This window comes from Ornithorhynchus anatinus, chromosome 1 (assembly GCF_004115215.2).
Source record: "Ornithorhynchus anatinus isolate Pmale09 chromosome 1, mOrnAna1.pri.v4, whole genome shotgun sequence".
NCBI lineage: Eukaryota > Metazoa > Chordata > Mammalia > Monotremata > Ornithorhynchidae > Ornithorhynchus > Ornithorhynchus anatinus.
In genome coordinates this window covers 33,229,926-33,248,070 of record NC_041728.1, presented here as the reverse complement: position 1 = coordinate 33,248,070, position 18,145 = coordinate 33,229,926, and the positions used below count along the sequence as shown (strand labels likewise).

General features: G+C 49.2%; 1 protein-coding gene across 9 annotated transcripts in view; it reads right to left on the bottom strand.

Annotated features, from left to right (window-relative positions):
• SUSD6 (sushi domain containing 6) overlaps positions 1-18,145 on the bottom strand; it is a 133,449-nt gene that overhangs the window by 60,893 nt on the left and 54,411 nt on the right. For 8 of the 9 annotated variants that reach the window (XM_029059998.2, XM_029059989.2, XM_029060026.2 and 5 more), the window contains one exon: positions 15,698-15,897. In XM_029059998.2, the coding sequence (XP_028915831.1) occupies positions 15,698-15,818 (121 nt within the window). In that variant the 5' untranslated portion in view covers positions 15,819-15,897. Of the gene's footprint in view, positions 1-15,697; positions 15,898-16,207; positions 16,226-18,145 lie in introns of those variants that run through there. The other variant, XM_029060016.2, reaches the window with a different exon arrangement.

The window sequence follows — 18,145 nt, the reverse complement described above, 5'->3', positions numbered from 1 at the left end:
CCACTCCCTGAACTTTCCAAACATTACAGGGCAACTCTCCTGGACTCATCCTTAGAAATTTCCCTGAGAAGTCCAGCAGGTAGTGTCTCTCGATCCCGTCAGATGGAGTGAAAGGGTCAAAATCAAGTGGCTGGGTGATCGGCCCAATGTCCCGGGGGGAGGAGAGCCTGACTGGGACCCAGACCAACTGAAAGAACCTGGGCCAGTGGCTGTTCGTTCACCTCTCCCCAGCCCTACATGTCCCTTCCCTCAAAGAGAGCCACAGAGGCTGGCCTAGTGCCCATTGGGTCAGTGGAGCCCGTCTGCTCACTGATAGGATTCAACCATCGGTATCCTTCTCCCACTGTGGACAAGGAAGAAGCCAACAGTAGGAGCTTCTCTCTGTTTTTTTATGGCATTTATTAAGGGCTTGCTATGTGCCAGACCCCTTAATACGCACCAGGGCAGAAACCAGGAATCTCATCAGGTTGGACACAGCCGCCGTCCCACATGGAGCTCCTAGTCTCAATCTCCATTTTACAGATGAGGTAACTGAGGCACAGAGAAGTGAAGTGACTTTGGCACAGACACACAGCAGAGAAGTGGCAGAGCTGGGATAAGAACCCAGATCCTCTTGACTCCTAGGCCCATGCTCTTCAAGTACGCTTCTTTCCACGAGAGAAGATGTAAGTAGGAAACTCACACCCAACAGTCACCTCAGACAACGATGTATTTTAACCAACCCCAGCATATAGATGCATAGCAACTGAACCTTCAATTATTTACCCTAATTTATTCTGCGACTTCATCCTGGCATATTCCTTCCACTTATCTGATCCCCATTCTTCCCCCAGCTACCAGTAGCTGCAAAAAACTTTGTAGATCGTTCCCAGGTCCTTCTGATTCCCAGGCCGGTGCTCTAACCACTGGACCATGCTGCCGCTCCTCTTGACTGCCCTCTGTCACTGCACTCTAGCCCCATCAATCACGCCAGGACCAACTTGCAGCTCACAAGGCTCTGGCCGGGGAGAAACATAGCGTTGCTGTGATGCTTCAGCCTCTTCCAGGTCCAGTCTCAAACTCAAAGCCCCGACCCGTTTGGCCAATGACGGAAGGCCTCTCGACTCGGCCAATTAGTCTACCCCCTCCACCTCCCCTCCTCTCTGCAGTTCAGACAAAGAACGTGGGTCTCGGACTGAGGCGCCGGTGATCCTGATCTCAGCCGCCACTCAAGGCAGAAGTGTCAGACCGCAAAAGGGCAGGACAAAGAAGGGGGTGAAGGGAGCCCCCTTCACCTTGACCTGCCATCCCCCCAGTACCTCTTCTCTAAAGCTGGGAAACCCCCCAACCCCAACCCTTTGCTGATACAAGCTCCTAATGGAGTCTCCATCTTTCAGACTTGAGATATTCCATCTGCCATCAAAGCAGGGCAGCCATGATTGCACAACTTCCCTTTCAGACTCCCCGACAGTCGGGGGGTAACAAAGGTTTACCAACAGCCACTGTACATTTTCGAGAAATGACAAAGCGATTTCCCAAAAGGGAAGAAAAAATGTTCTCCGCCACGTGACGAGGTCCCGTTGGAAAAGAAATGGAGATCTCCTCTCCTGCCAGAACAGAACAGAGGGAAAAGGAATGAACATGCTCGTGCTTCATATCCTTGGTGAGGGTACCTGCCTTTGGAAGGGAAAGAGCCAGTAGAGACCACGCGGAAAGGGAGAAGAGCAAGCAGCGCCTGGATGCCCCTGTGTCTTCCCTGCTCCTGGCTGCCCGCCCCACGGGCAATCCTGAGCCTGAGGCACTCATTCATTCATTTAATCATATTTATTGAGCACCTACATTCCTTGCCCACAAAGAGCTTAAGAGACTAAAGGGGGAGACAGGCATTAATATGAATAAAGAAAGAAATTACAGAGAAATTACAGGTATCTACATAAGTGCTGGAAGAGAAACGGAGGCAGGCGGAGAGGGAGGCTCTCATGTTCCTCCATGTCACAGCAAACAAGGCATTCTTCCAAACGGCCATGTCCACCTATAGGAAATATACTATAAACCGAGAGCTATAAACTACTGTGAGCCCCACGTGGGACAACCTGATTACCTTGTATCTACCCCAGAGCTTAGAACAGTGCATGGCACATAGTAAGCGCTTAATAAATACCATCATCATCATCATAAACTCGTCCTCTAGAATGCAAGCTTGTTGTGGGCAAGGAACGTGTCTGTCAACTCTGTTGTACTATATTCTCCCAAATGCATCGTAGAATGCTCTGCACACAGTAAGCGCGCAGTAAATATCAACGACTGATAGACTGGTCCAAGTCATCTGCACGGCTTTCTTGGCTGGTCTGGGCCAGGTGAGCCTTCTGCCTCCTCCTCTTTCCCCTAGCCCCGATGCTCTCACCCCCATTCTGTGAGTTAAAGGGGCAGGGCAGCTCTGGGCACATCTCATGCAAGTGGCTTTACCCTCTCCCTAAAAGGTGTTACAGCCCAAGGACTATAAACTTTTGTTCCTCACACGGTCTCCCAAATCATCTTTATCCTTGTTACTTACTAGGTACTTACTACATGCAAGGCACTGTACTAAGTGCTGGGGTAGATACAAACTAGTCAGGTTGGACACAGTCCTCGGGCCACAAGGGGCTCACCATCTTAATCCTCATTTTAAAGATGAGGAAATAGAGGCACAGAGAAGTCAAGTGTCTTGCCCAAGGTCACAATGGAGACAAGCTGCAGAGCGGAATTAGAACTCAGTCTCTCATGGGTTTTACTTTCTACTCAAAAGGTACAAAAATCTAAGACTGAAAGACTTAGGATCCCTGCCCTCAAGGAGTTTACAGTCTAGCTGTGGGGGAAAAGCAAAAAGTACATTATAGATGAGGGAAGCAACAGAGTATAATGATATGGACCTAAGTACTGTGCTGGGGATGGGTGGGCTGATTATCAAAGCCCTTAAAAGCTACAGATGCAAGTGTGTAGGGGATGCATTTAAATCTCTTCATTTTAAAAAAAACCAAACAAGGAGATTTGAACTTAATTGACTTGGGAGGAAAATACTGTAAATCAAGAGCCACTTTTAACCCTCTTTAAAGGTTAAAATAACCCTTAAAAGGAGGGAGAAGTAAAATAGAAATAACTGTGCTTTCTGGTACCCCACTCCCCCACCCGCCTTTCCCAGCACACAACCATACACATTCATCAACAGCATTTACTGAGTGCTGAGCATATAATGTAGTACCAGGTGCTTGGCAAGAGTCCTGCCTTTTGGGAGTTTACAATCCTAGGATTGGGAAGCAGTGGCCTAGTGGATACAGCCCGGGCCTGGGGATCAGAAGGACCTGGATTCTAATCTCAACTCTGCTATTTGTCTCTTGTGTGAACTTGGGTAAATCACTTCACTTCTCCATGCCTCAGCTGTCTCATCTGTAAAACGAGGATTAACACTGCGAGCCCCGTGTGGGACAGGGACTGTGTCCAACTTGATTAGCTTTTATCTATCCCTGCACTTAGTACAGTGCCGGGCACATAATAAGCGCTTAACAAACCGACTCAAGTTGCAAACCTACAGTAGGTCTGGGGCTGTGACCCTATGGTTCAGGAGTCACACATGACTTTTTTTGGGACCAAATGGGACCCCCAACAGGGGCACTCAAAGAGAGGGCGACACTATTAGCCTCTCAGGTCGTCGTTCACGCAATCCATGGACAGATGGGGACGGGGTGGTGAGGGATCTTGTGTCTCTCCCAGTGCTTAGTACAGGGCCTGGCAAACAATAGGTGCTTAAGAGAAACCACAGTTATTATTACTAACAAGGCACCAGAATATGTTCTTGAGTCAGGAAACACTAACAATATTACATTACCACTCATAACAATAACAACAATTACAGCATTTGTACAGCATTTACTATGTGTCAGGCACTATTCTAAGCACTGGGGTGGAGACAAGAGAATCAGGTCAGACACAGTACCTGTTTCACTGTCCCACTGTCTAAGTAGGAGGGAGTAGGATCAAATCCCCATTTTATCATTGAAGAAAGGAAAGCACAGAGAAGTGAAGTGACTTGCTCAACCGCCACACAGCAGATGAAGTAGCGTGGCTCAGTGGAAAGACCACGGGTTTGGGAGTCAGAGGGTGTGGGTTCTAATCCCGGCTCCGTCACTTATCAGTTGTGGGACTTTGGGGAAGTCACTTCACTACTCTGTGCCTCAGTTACCTCATCTGGAAAATGGGGATTAAGACTGTGAGTCCCACATGGGACAACCTGCTTACCTTTTATCTACCCCAGTGTTTAGAACAATGCTTGGCACATAGTAAGTGCTTAACAAATACCATTAAATAAATTAATAAATAAATAAGATGAGTGGTGGAGACACCATAGAATGCAAGTCTTCTGATTCCCAAGCCTGGGCTCTTTCCACTAGGCCACATGCACCTACCTTGAAGATTTGCAACACCTTGGTTTTCTGGTAAACCACCTGAGAACCCAAATGGAAACCATTTAACCTTCTCAGGCCGTGAACCTCCAAATATGCCCAGAAAATGCCAACCGATAAAGAAAGATTTTCCTTTGGGGGTTGGTCAGACTCACGACCAAGTTCCATATACCTTTCTGCTCTGGACTGAGGTGATGACCCTGGGTGTCCTGACCCAAGTGTGGAATGGAAACCTGAGCCATCAGAGTGCCAGCTCCCTTTACAGGAAGGGGAGGGAAGCAGCATCTATATAGCTGCCAAGCTTGGTGGCTAATTCAGTTCAAAAATCAATCAACCAACCAACCACATTTTTTGAGAGCTTTCTGTGTGCAGAGCTCTGTACTAAGTGCTTGGAGAACAGAACACGACAATACAACAGACATATTCCCTACCTACCACACACTTAGAGGGAGCTAATAAAGTTCAAAAGTTTGCTATAAACAGAGTTCAAATGCTGGGGCCCGAGTGCAGGGAAAAGGGAGGGGGGAGCTGAGTTTGAAGTCACTTGGAAACAGCGGAGGGGGACTTGCCAGGCCCTGTGTTGAAGTTGACTCCTGAACAGAGCCCCAAACACACTGCATACGAGTCTACGAGAAAACTCCCCCCACGGTACATCTCCCAGTTGTATCATGGGGTATGTCTCCTTAGCCTTTCCCCGGGCTGGGCACTACCTCCAACATCCCTGGCAACATCACCACCATCCTAGATTAATTTTAGTTCAATTAGCACTCCGACCCAGATGCTGATGGACAGCCCTATCGATGACAGCACCGAAACCCCTACCCTCGGAAGGAAGCGCTGTTTAGTTTTCCACCCTGGACCGATCAGTCGATCCCTCAACTTCATCTCGACCCAAGAGTTCTTGGGACTATAGGGTGGAGAACAGGGTCCACCTTAAGTTGGAAGCCACTGGACTAGTCTAATGCCCGGGCTCAGTCCTCGGAGGAGGTGCTTTCATGCCAATGGCACCCAAGTGAACCTCAGCCTCTGGCTCTTCCTTGAATCAGCCTGTGCAGTGACCTTTGCCCACTGATGGCCTAATGCCTGGGGTGCAAGAATCGCCCGGATGGATTGCCCTCCATTCATTGGGGTGCCATGTTAACATTTTAGTTTCCCTGTGCTTAGCAAAGAGTCAGCAAAAGGCATGATAAAATACCAAATTTACTTGCCTAACTGCCTCACATTTTTGCACCATTTGTGTAACATTAAAAAGGGGGAAGGGGCACTGCATAGGGTCAGATCATTAAGTCTAGCAGTAAAGGGGGGAAAAAAGGCAAAAGGAGGCAGAAAGTAGGGGTGGGAGGAGAAAAGTAAGAATGAATTTAAGAATACAGCCTCTCACTTTGCACTCTCCCAAGTGCTGCATACAATAGGCACTCAATGAATTTACCCCACTTCCCTTGCCCTCTTCCTGGGGTGCACCCATTCGAAGAAATTCCTCTCCCCCAAAATGCGCCTGCCTGTGCTGCATTTTCACGTTTTTCATCCACCCCACCCACTCCCTTCCTACTCCAAGGTCCAACGCTATCACGGCTTTCAATTATGTGGCACGAAAGCTCCTCTTTTATTTTCTCCTTAAAATTCAGGCTGGGGAAATTTTGTAGTGGAGACAATTATGCGAGAAAAGACATATTTGTGCCACTCTGCCAACAGAGAAGTGCCCCTAGAGGTCGGCCATGCAGGCTGGATAACAACAAAGGGACACCCCACCTCGCAGCTAGTCCGGGGATCAGTCTAACCCAGGGGACTGGCTCTGAGAGATTTCATAAGTGAGGGAGATTTAGGAAATGGTTCAGATGACAATGGGCCTCAGAGCCCTCCACAATGGCAATCCAGAGAATATTTCAGATGCACTTGAGGATGCAGTGGGTTTGGGGGGTGTTGGGGGATGACCCTGGAACCTTCACATGCATTGAAATTTTCCAACTCTTTCAGTGAGTCTGTTGGATCCTGCAAAGTCAAGACAGAATGGCATCCAATCCATAGCGAAAGAGGGAGCATAGCCTCCATGGGGTGGCATTGAGGGGATGACACTTATGCCCTCAACTTCATTGATTTTTGGCTTCTCTCTGACGCCAAAGGGGTGGGATGTTAAGTAGGCTTGTCTGGTGAGGATCAGAAGGGCGGTGATGGAGGAAGAGATGCTTCTTTTGCAACCCTTTCTTCCCCTTCCTCATTCTCTCTCCTCAGTTCCACTCTCTGTTCCTCCCCTCCTTCTCATCTCTTCCTCTCTTGTTCCCTCAAAGCCCTACCCACTCCCACAGGCTCGGCCCCATGCACAAAAGGAAAAGTCGGTACCCTAACAATTCTCTCCGGAAGGACTGACTCTCCCAAGCACTGCCGCCAGAAAAATAAAGATTCCTCTTGTTTTAAAATCAAGTATATGGCCAAAAAGGCAGGGACTAGGACTGACTAGGAGTCCAGACTCTTGGGATCAAGTTTCCATCTTGCAGCCGGCTCTGGGTGTAACCCTCACAACGCCCGTGCTCTCAGCTTGTCCGTCTCCCCGGCTGACGAACAGAGGGGACACCGTTGACCTACGTCCTGGGGACATGGGACGAGGCCGCCCTAGGAAATGACGACAAGGCCTTTGGCCCATCCTAACTGCCTCGGGAAGGCTAACTGCCAATCCCGCGACCCTGCAGAGCTGATGGCAAGGGGCGTGACCCGGCAGCCCAAAACCCGTCAGATCCTTCCCAAGGCTTTCTTCCACCAGAAGCCTGCCTTTTGGAGAAGGGAGGCCAGTCCCGAGACGGGCAAAGGCAACGAGTCCCCAACCCCCAAGGAACCCAACAATGTCCTGGTGGCCCCAGAGAGCTGCTCCTGCTCCTCTGCTGGGGCAGAACAGATCTTGGGTGCTGCAGGGCAGGGATCTGGAAAGGCAGACGAGAGCAGCCCTCTCTTCCCAGGGGTCACAGAAGGCTGAACAAGGACATATCGGCCGGCCCCAATGGACATCTCTCCTTCCCTTACCAAGGGAATGTATTGATGACCTGTGAAGGGCTGAGAGCTACGTGCCTGCATGGCCCCTTGGGTTTCACACGGTGCCGTTTGTTTCCCTGGACTGCGCGGACTCCTTTACAATCCCGCTTCGCACTTGCTCAGAACTTCCTGAACAAAACAAAGAAATTTCCCTTCTAGAATAGAACGTGCCAGCCCTTGGCAGTCAGTGAAGAAAATGCACATCTTTGTTCAGAAAAACTCTGGCAGAAAATTGGTTTAGCTCCCTCGAGGTAAGATGAAGTCTCAAAGTGCGACTGTAATTTAAGTTTCAGCTACTGACCAGAGAGGTAACTGACCCATATGAGGAAAGTTCCAACTTCGGTACACAGGTGGCTTTCAGGGAGCATTAGTTCTGAAAAAGGATTAGGAAACATTCAAAAGACGGGATTGAAAATTGATTATCAGGTCCCGGTAATGGGGACTCCAAGAGGGCGAAGAGGATACAGGCCAGGTCTAAATATTTGTAGGTCTCCAGATAAAAACAATCTTTTTCAGTCACTCACTTTGCTCCAGAAAGAGTGGGGACTTTCCAAAAGCCTCGTCCCCACAGTGACTGTTCCGTGATGCCAATGAACTAGAAACCTTTTCCCTAGGTTGCCTATCAAGTAGCTTGAGTTACTTCAAAAAGAGAGCAACGGAGTTGTAATCGGAGGTTGGAAACTAGCTTCACGATGGACCGGCCTCCTGGTTGGGGACCTATTGCAGCCCTCAGCCCCAAGGGTCACTCGATCCTTACTGACTGGATGGAATAGCTCAGGGCTGGGCCCTGGAGAGGAGAGCACTGATCAGAGTGACTCGTGGGCCAGCACTGATCGGAGAGACTAGTGGGCCCTGAAGCCTGCTTCTGCCAGCACATGACAGCTAGGAGCCCACATTCTCCTGAGCCTCGGTTTCCACCCCTACTCTCCAAACCCCACCGCTGCAGACTGGGGCAGGGCACAGGATGCGCTGCGGTTGTGACACCTACGAAACGGTGACTGGAGACGGGTGAGGCTGGGGACAGTCCACCAGGGTAGCATCGGGAACGTTTACTGTAAATATTTAGCGGGTGATTCAGTAAGGCAGGTGGTTTGCATATCCAAACAAGCTTGACGCCAGCCGGCAATGTTTGGGGCTTATTTTGTGAGGCGGCTTTATTGAGGGGGCGGATCTCAGATCTTCTGTGTGGAATGATTTCAATATGGTACCCCAATTAGCCCACACACGGGAGCTTCGCAAGGCCACTTCCTGGTGTGAGGTTCGACCAGTCAGCCCAGTAATTTTCTCTTTCTACATGCCAGACACTGTACTAAGAGCTGGGATAGATAATTGGGCTAGGCACAGGACCTGTCACACAAAGGGCTCACAGTTTTTATTCCCTCTTTACAGATGAGGTAACTGAGGCACAGAGAAGTGAAGGGACGTGCCTACGATCACTGATCCGGCAGATTCCCGAGCCTCCGCAAAGACATGGGGAACGACAGCAGACCCCTGACAGGCGGGAAGGGGGAAGGAGAGGATCCACGTCAGTGACGTCGGCGGTGTTTGCCGCCGGGCGGAAGAAACTCCAAGGATGTTCTGGGAGCCGCCCCCTCGACTCCACGCACCATCTGCGATGCTCCCCATTGTTGCCTTTCTAAAAATAGAAATCAGGCCGACGGACACACCGGGTCTGTTAAAATAGAGGAGCCGGATGAGCCTGAAGCCTCAATGGGGAGAGATTAGGAACGATGTCACTGGGGCCTAGGGGGCAGGAAACCCGGCCTGGACTGGAATCTGTGCCCTTTGGACGCTTGGTATTCACCCAACCCTATGCCCCACACAATTTATGTCCACATCTGTAACTTATTTATTTACAATTAATGTCTTTCCCCCCCTCTAGACTGTAAGCTCTTTGTGGGCAGGGAACGTTTCTATTTATAGTTGTACTGTACTCTCCCAAGGGCTTAGTACAGTGCTCTGCACACAGAAATCATTCAATAAACACAAATGAATGAACACTCCTAAGTCCCCAGCACATTGCTCTGCACACAGCAAGAGCTCAATAAATATGACTGATGGACAATAAATACCATTGATTGACTTACTGACCACAGACCATCTGCCCCTTCCCCTTAAGTGCTGCTTCTCATTTCCCTCACATTGGTTCCTGGGCCCCTGCTTTCTCCAGGGAACCTATAGTGTAGACTGGACCCCCAATAGACATACTGGATGCCGCAGAGATGCTCTCTGTTCTCGGGAGTCCTAAACAGACAGCGAGCATAGTGATGCTCCTTTCCCCACGACCCAACATCATCCGTCTCATGACATGTCTACCAACTCTCCTATATTGATATACTGTACTCTCCCAAAAGCTTAGTACAGTGCTCTGCACCCAGCAAGTGCTCAATAAATACCACTGACTGATCGACTGATTGACGCAGGAGGAGCCAAGGGCGGAAGGTTCTGGTGGGCTTGTCCTGCCCCAGTCTCACAAGCTTGGATCCCGGCACCAATGGGGCGTATTGAACAAGTCTCTTTCATTTAGGCTGCCTAGTTTGATCAGACAGATTTACATGTGGTAATTTCACTGCTGCTGAAAAACAGTTTTCATAATTCAAATCATTTTAATTATGCCCTGTGGCAATAATGGCAGCAACTTAAAAAGATATTTTAACAAAAAAACAAACCCCTAAGCTTTGTCACTGTCCTTCCCCAAAATGTCTCAAGAAAAACACCGTGGATGTACACAGAAGCAGCTTTTCAGGCTCTAAACCTCTATTTCTATATCACCGTTCAAGGCCCTTGTAGAAACTCCAAATAGTTGATCTGTGTCAAAAGTCAAGGTATAGTCAAGGGCAATCCTTACGTAATCAGATCAGGTTTATCTTTTTTTTTTTTTAAATGGTATCTGTTAATCGCTTACTATGTGCCAGGTACTGTACTAAGTGCTGGGGTAGATACAAGCTAACCAATTTGCACAAAGTCCCTGTTCCACATGGGGCTCGCAGTCTTAATTCCCATTTTACAGATGAGGAAACAGAGAAGACAAGTGAACCTGACCAAGGTCACACAACAGACAAATGGTGGAACCGGGTTGAAAACCCGGGACCTTCTCACTCCCAGGCCCGTGCTCTAGCCACTAGGTCATGCTGCTTCTCATAAACCTATCCTCAGAAAGTCAGCGGAAGACTGAAGAGGCAATGTCCCCTTCAAAGGGATGCTTTCAGTTTGGTTTTTAACTGGCAGACAATCCTCTAAAGAGGTCATCTAGACACACCCAAACTTCCAGGATGACTCAACTGTGGGTCACTCACAATGTTGGTTATTACTGGCCCGTATTTACAGGGCGGGCGCTATTTGTCAGGCACCCTTCAATCATTTTTATTGTTCTCCGAGAAGCTTGTGAGGTTGCCCAGTACTGTTTCTGCCCGTCCTTGGGCCGACTGGAGAAGTGACTGACAGAAAATCATAGAGCAAGTACTGACCCACATGGCCCCAATCACTGCCAAAGTTGTTATCATCATCGGTTCGTCTGATGGGTCACGAAAGGGTTCAGTTTTTATAACCAACCCGACTGGGTTCTGGGTTACCAAGCTTATCGTGCCTTTTTTTATGATATTTGTTAAGGGCTTACTATGTGCCAGGCACTGTTACTAAGCACTGGGAAGATTCAAGATCATCAGGATGGACACAGTCCCTGTCCCACACGGGGCTCTGTCTTAATTCCCATTTTACAGATGAGGGAACCGAAGCCCAGAGGAGTGAAATGATTTACCTGAGGTCACACAGACAAGAGGTGGAGCCAGGATTAGAAACCAGGTCCTTTGACTTCCAGAATCGTGCTCTTCCCATTAGGGCACATGACTTCTTGCCACGAGAGAGGACGTGAGAAGAAGGAGACCATCTCCCAGTGACCACCTCAGACAACAATATATTATACCCAACCCCAGCATACATGTATATGCAACTGAACTTACAACTGTTTAATTTATTCTGATACTTCATCCTGGTGTATTCCCTCCTCTTAGCTGATCCCCATTCTTCGCCCAGCTACCACTACTTTCAAAGGACGTCCGTGGGTCGATCTACACCATTACACTATACATTCCTCGTGGGAGTGAAATGTGTGTTTTGCTACACTCTCCCAGACTTTTTCAAGCGCTTAGTAGAGAGCTCAAGAAATAACAATAATAATGCATTGACTGATCGAGAAAGAACAGGATCACGACACACAGTTCTTCCCTCTTTTTGACTGCGACATGCTCCGGCCTAGTAAAAACTGGCCCTAAACTCCCCTCTTCCCGATTGCCTTAATCTCAACATACTTCAAGCCACATAAAAGAAACACCCTGCAAAAATAAGGCAGCAAAGTCCTTCTTGAAAATGATTAAACACCATCTACAAAGTCTATGATCGCATCTGGGTTGTGATTGGCTCCCCTTTCTACTCCCATTTGACACCCACCAACCTCCCCCTTTTCCCCCACTGTCTTCTAACTCCCACCCCATAAGCTTTCCCAATGTATTCCCTGCCATCTCTGATTTCACCCTCAAGGTCCTACCTCTCCACTGTTGGTGTCTTTTGGAAAATTCACCCAAACCATTCTTCTTCTTGTTTGTGCTATTTTGCGGAGAAGGGTGAGAGGGATGGTGAGAAATGGAAGGTACCTGGGCCCCTAGACAAAGCTGTATTTTTACATGTAGATGAATCGAAAACACTGGGGTTCAAACCAATTAGCAAGCAAGGAGGCAGAGTTCTGAAGACTCTCTGTGGGTCGGAAGACTTTTTTTTTTAAAGTTTGGTATTTAAGAGCTTACTACATGTCAAGCACTGTAATAAGCACAGGATCGATACAAGTTAATCAGGTAGGACACAGTCCCTGTCCCACATTTGACTCCCAGTCTTATGAGTAGCAGCATGGTGTAGTGGATACAGCATGGGCCTAGGAGTCAGAAGGTCATGGGTTCTAATTTCAGCTCTGTCACTTGTCTGCTGTGTGACCATGGGCAAGTCACTTCACTTCTCTGTGCATCAGTTACCTCATCTGTAAAACGGGGACTGAGACAGGGACTGTGTCCAACCCGATTTGCTTGTATCCACTCCAGTACTCAGTACAATGTCTGACAGACAGCAAGTGCTTAACAAATACCATCACTGTTATGATTCATTCAATCGTATTTATTGAGCGCTTTCTATGTGCAAAGCACTGTATTAAGTGCTTGGAAAGTACAATTCGGCAACAAAGAGAGACAATCCCTACACAACTACCGGCTCGCAGTCTAGAATCCCCATTTTACGGATGAGGTTACTAAGGTATAGGGAAGTTAAGTGACTTCCCCCAGGTTGCAAAGCTGACAAGTGATGGATCTGGGATTAGAATCCAGGTCCTTCTAAGTCCCAGGGCTGTGAGGCTATTTGGCTCTAATATAGGTCTGGGAAAAAAATATATATACACACACATACACATATATATATATATGTATATATATAATCCATATACATACATATATATTTTTAATAGTATTTGTTACGTGCTTACTGTGTGCCAGGCACTCTATTAAGTGCTGCAGTAAATACAAGCTAGTCAGGTTGAACACAGTCCCTGTCCTACAGGGAACTTAAAGTTTTCATTCTTATTTTACAGATGAGGGAACTGAGGCTCAGAGGAAGTGAAGTGACTCTCCTGAGGTCACAGAGAGGACAAGTGGTGGAGCCAGGATCACGACGGTAGGGTTTCCCAGGTGCAGGCTAGTTCCTTGAAGTGCATCACCTTCGGATCCCAGAGATCCAGTTGTCCCCCTTGGACCTAAGACCCTCAGAGTGCCTGAGTCTACAGAGTTTGACCGTGCCCACAATCGATCAGTGGTATCTAGCGAGAGCTGTGTGCACAGTACTGTACTAAGTGCTTCGCTAAAAACAACACAGCAGAGTTGAGTGACACAATCCTTTCCCACAGCCTGCTGAACTGACAGAGTTTCTCAGAGGATGAGAAGCCTGTTATAAGCACTGGCGTCCGGGCCCAGTGCTGCCTCTCCTAGCAAGGGGGCAGCGAATCACTTGAACAGAACCAGACCTGTTACCCGGCTCTCCTCCACCCCTCGGGAGATGGGAAACCAGTCAGAGGTGGAACCCTCACGTTTGCCATAGCCGGTTATGCTGTCGCAGAAAAAATCGAGTCAGGCCAGGCTGAACAGCTCCGGGCCCTCCAATTGGATTTGTGGGTGCAAAGGCCCGGTCGACCCACCTGGACAAATGTTTCTGTAGAATCGGAACTCTCCGTTTTGCCCTCTCTGACCTTCCCCATGGGCCACTGAATCGGCCCATCCTTTCCCGGCCAGGGAGAGACGTTCTAACCCAAGGGGGAACTTACGAGGCCACCCACTGCCATCACCAAGTCCTCTGCCAAAGGTTACCTCAAAGGAAGCAGCTACACTGAACGAGGTGGGACACACTTCCACCCGGACAAGGTGCAAGTACCCGAGGAGACCACCCTTCGGACTGCCAACTGACCAAGGCCAGAGGGGTAGTAACGAGGAGCCAGGTACTACCATCCAAACTAATTCCAGGGGTTTTCTAGGAGAAGAGGGGAAGAAGATGTCGGAGCGGTGGGCGGGGGAAGGAAGGAGTTCTTCTGACTGAACGGCCTTGGTTTGTAATCGGTCCACCTACGGCTCGGTTCCCAGGCCGGTGGCTTGGCCCTTCTGCTCAGAGCAGGCAAGCCGCTGCAGGTGTGGCTCCCGGTTTTGGGCCAAGGAAGGGGCACCTCCCTTGACGCCCACAAATGGTTCCCGATTTTTCCTACCCGCTAGACAAAAGGAAAAACTGGCAGAAGCATTGTTTGTTCTGAGAAACGCTGAAATCCCCCTTCCCGCCCCCCTCTCCTTTCCCCCGCCTCCTCTGCCAGCACATATGTTCCAGAGCAGGGAGTGGAGAGCAGAGGGCATGGAAAAGAGGCAAACGGACAACTTCATCTTTCCCAAGGCTTCAGCCCACCCGCCAGAAAACACACATTTTCCGTACTGGAGGATAATCATCGTCTTTGTTTCCAGCTGGTCTAGGGCTTCAGACCTGGGGAGGAAACCAGGGAAGGAAGCTGGCTGGGAAGTCAGAGGGAGGGAGGGACTGGGACAGAGCTGAAGGTTGGCTAGGATAGACTGGGGACGGGGAGGAGAAGGTTGGTTAATGATTGTGCTGTTTATCAAGCACTGCTCTAGGGGTTGGGGTAGAGACAAGGTAGGAGGTTGGACGCAGTCCCTGTCCCATATGGGGCTCGCAGTCTAAGTAGGAGGGAGAAGAGATATTGAATCGCCATTTTATAGATGAGGAGACGGAGGCCCAGGGAAGTAACCTACCCACAGGCACACAGCAGACAAGAATCAGCACGGTGTAGTGGATAGAGTGTAGGCCTGAGGAATCAAAAGGACCTGGGTTCTAATTCTGGCTCCACCATTTCTCTGCTGTGTGAGCCTGGGGAAGTCACTTCAGTTCTCTGTGTCTCAGTTACCTCATCTGTAAAATGGGGATAAAGATGGTCAGCCCTATATGGGACATGGACTGTGTCCAACCTGATTAGCTTGTTACCTACCCCAGCGCTCAGTACAGAGGCATTTTACAAATACCATAAAAAACACAATCTTTTAAAGGCAGAGCTGGGATGAGAACCCAGGTCCTCCGACTCCCAATCCCACACTCCTGTCACAAGGCCACCGTTAGTGACTGTTATAAATGGAACTCAATGAAGTCCAGGGTGTCGTAGGACTTTCCAGCGCAGACATCAAACACATCAAGAGTTCTGCCCTGTAACATGCCCAGACAAGTCCTCCCAGTAAAAACTGGAGAGGACTCTCTCCTTCTGTGGCAGCCAGGCAGTGTAGACTTGCCACTTCCTGTTGCATGGGCAGTAAACAGATGTTGGCAGGGGCGAGGATGACCCCGGAAGAGGTTTCCTACGAACTCCCAAAACGGACCATACATTCCCGGGCAAAGACAACCCTGCATTTAGGTTTTCTGGGACCAGAGTCACAGAAGAGAAGGACAGTGTGCTATGACCCACTACAAAGGACTCTCATACCGTTTCTCTGCTACTACACACAGGAGAAAAACACACAGAGCACCCCCAGCCCCACAGTGATCCCTGAAGGAAAAAGCTGCTATCCCTTTGTTTGTGCTACAGGTCCAGCAGAATTTCCAAACCTCTTGAGTCCAGCCACAGTCTCACACAATCCACTTCCCACGATCCTTTACACCTTCTAGGAGCAGGTCAAAGCCAAGTGACTTACCTGAGGTCAGTCCCTCGGGGAGCAAAGTGCTTAAGGTCATGAGCATAAGAAAGAATCCATGACCCAGGGAGGCAAATGGAGAGTCTGAGTTGTTCTTTGGTGTTATCCTTCCATGGCACATCTTTTATCCGTCCAAGTTAAAAAAATAAATAAAAATAAACACCACAAAAAAACCCAAACTAGTCGACTAGAGGATTCACCTACAAAAGAAACACACACGAAAAAACACAAATTAAAACTCCGAGGAAGGGGGAAGCATATTATTTCCTAACTTACCCCCAGTATAAACAATTCAAGGACTCCTAACCCAAATTCAGTCAATCTTCAGGATGTTGGAAGATATTATTATTCTTCTCTCTCCTCTCCCCTCTTTCTCTCACTCTCTCGCTCTCTCTCTCAAAAGTGAACCCTGGGAAAATGTGTCAGGCCTGTACCCAGCTGCCAGGCCCAGGAACCCAGGCAGATCTGACAGGATGGGGGCGGGCAAGGCAGCAAGACGGAGCATCTCACCTGCAATCTCCCAACCAGAACCGGGCTTTGAGAGCGGGCTGGGCGACCCTACCGAGTCCTGTGGCTCTAACAGGAGGAAAGAAGCTGCCTGCTGTCAGGGAGGGAGCTGATGTTCAATGAGTCAAGCCTCTTCCTTGCCTCTTGGATGCACGCCAAACACCACCCCGAAATAAAAAAAAAACAAAAACAAAAAAAAAACAAAACCACCCGCACGTGTTTCATAGGGAGAAGGGCAACTACTGACCGAACCCACCGCCTCGAAGAGGAATGCAGAGCACGGGAGCAGTAAGGACAAGCACCCTGAGATAGATCCATCCACCCAAACAACAACAGGCCCAGTCATTCTGAGATCTGACTCCTCGCCTGTGAATGTCCAAAATGGACCAACGATGGGGAGTCTTGTCATTCCTGTGACTTGGGAGGTGGCCTCCTCTTGTGTATCACCAGACCCGCCGCCCACCTCTCCAAAAGAGCAAATAAGAGCAGAAAGGGCATGTTTTGTTTTATGATATTTATAGCACTGTACTAAGCACTGGGGTAAGTAGAAGTTAATTAGGTTGGATCCTGTCCCACATGGGGCTCCCAGACAGGTTAATAGGAAATGCTCATTTTCCAGGTGAGAAAACCAAAGCCCAGAAAAGTGAAGGTCACTCAGCAGACAAGTGGAGGAGCTGGGATTAGAACCCAGGTCCCTCTGCCCCCAAAACCCGGGTTCTTTCCACTAGGCCACACTGCTTCTCCAATTTCACATTTTTCTGATTTGAGAAGGGCAGGAGAAAGGGAGGGGGTGATTTGAGAGGCGATCTGGAGACATGAAAAGGGCGAGGGGTGGGAGAGACCCGGAAGGAGGGCAGGTGGCGTGGGAAGGGAGCCAGCTACAAAGAAGGCTGGGAAGCAACGCAGTGGGGCTTTCTCATGTCCAGGTCGGGTAACCAGATCTCAGCTGAAAGGATGGGGGAACAGTGCTGCAGTGCCAGGTCCAGCCACCCTTGGCCCTGCACAGACCTTTTAGGAAAATGGGGCAAGGTAATAAAATAAGGGGCAGACTCAAATGCCAGACCTTGGCCAAGGCCAACAGGAGCAGCGTGGCCTTGTGGAAAGAGCACGGACCTGTGACTCAGAGGACCTGGGCTCTAATCCCAGTTCTGCCAACTGCTTGTCGTGTGACCACGGACGAGTCACTTCACTTCTCGGTGCCTCAGATTCCTTGACTGTAAAAATGGGGATTAAATCATACCTCCTCCTACTTAGCCTGAGGGTCCCACGCAGGACAGGGACCGTGTCCATCCTGATTAACTTCTATCTACCCCAGCACTTAGAACAATCCTTAACATATAGTAAGAACTTAACGAATATCATAAAAAAGCTCAGAGCTCTCCCTTTAATGAGGAGAGTCTCGGTCACCTGGCCGAGACATGCCCTTGGCCACAACAGTGCCAAGTCCAGTCCCCATTTGGGCTTTCAAGTTCTCAGAACTACAGGTCTGGCCAACCTGGACGGAAGGTGCTCCGGATGCCCGAAGTTCTGGCCAGATCAAGTCCTTGCTCGAGTGTGACCCTTAGTTGGGGCCCAGGGAAGTCATCTGAGGGTAGCCTCTTGTTTCTTGCTTTCCCATTTGCGAAATGGGAAGGTGTTTGCGGGAAGCAGAAAAAGCAGCATGCGCTGGCAAGATGTTTCTGGAATCGACCCAAATCTCTCTCACGTACCTTCTCACCATCTTAGAGTCCTGCCATAGTACCAATTAATTCATCAATGGCACTTATAGAGTTTCCTGTGGGCAGAGAGCTATACTAAGCTCTTGGAAGAGTTCAGCACAACAGAGTCGGTAGATGTGATCCCTGTCCATGAGGAGCTTACACTCCACCTGAAAGATCCTCAACTCCACACCTCCGAAGGTAGCTCCGGAAGAGCAGATGTGTGGCCCTCATCCTGCCCTGG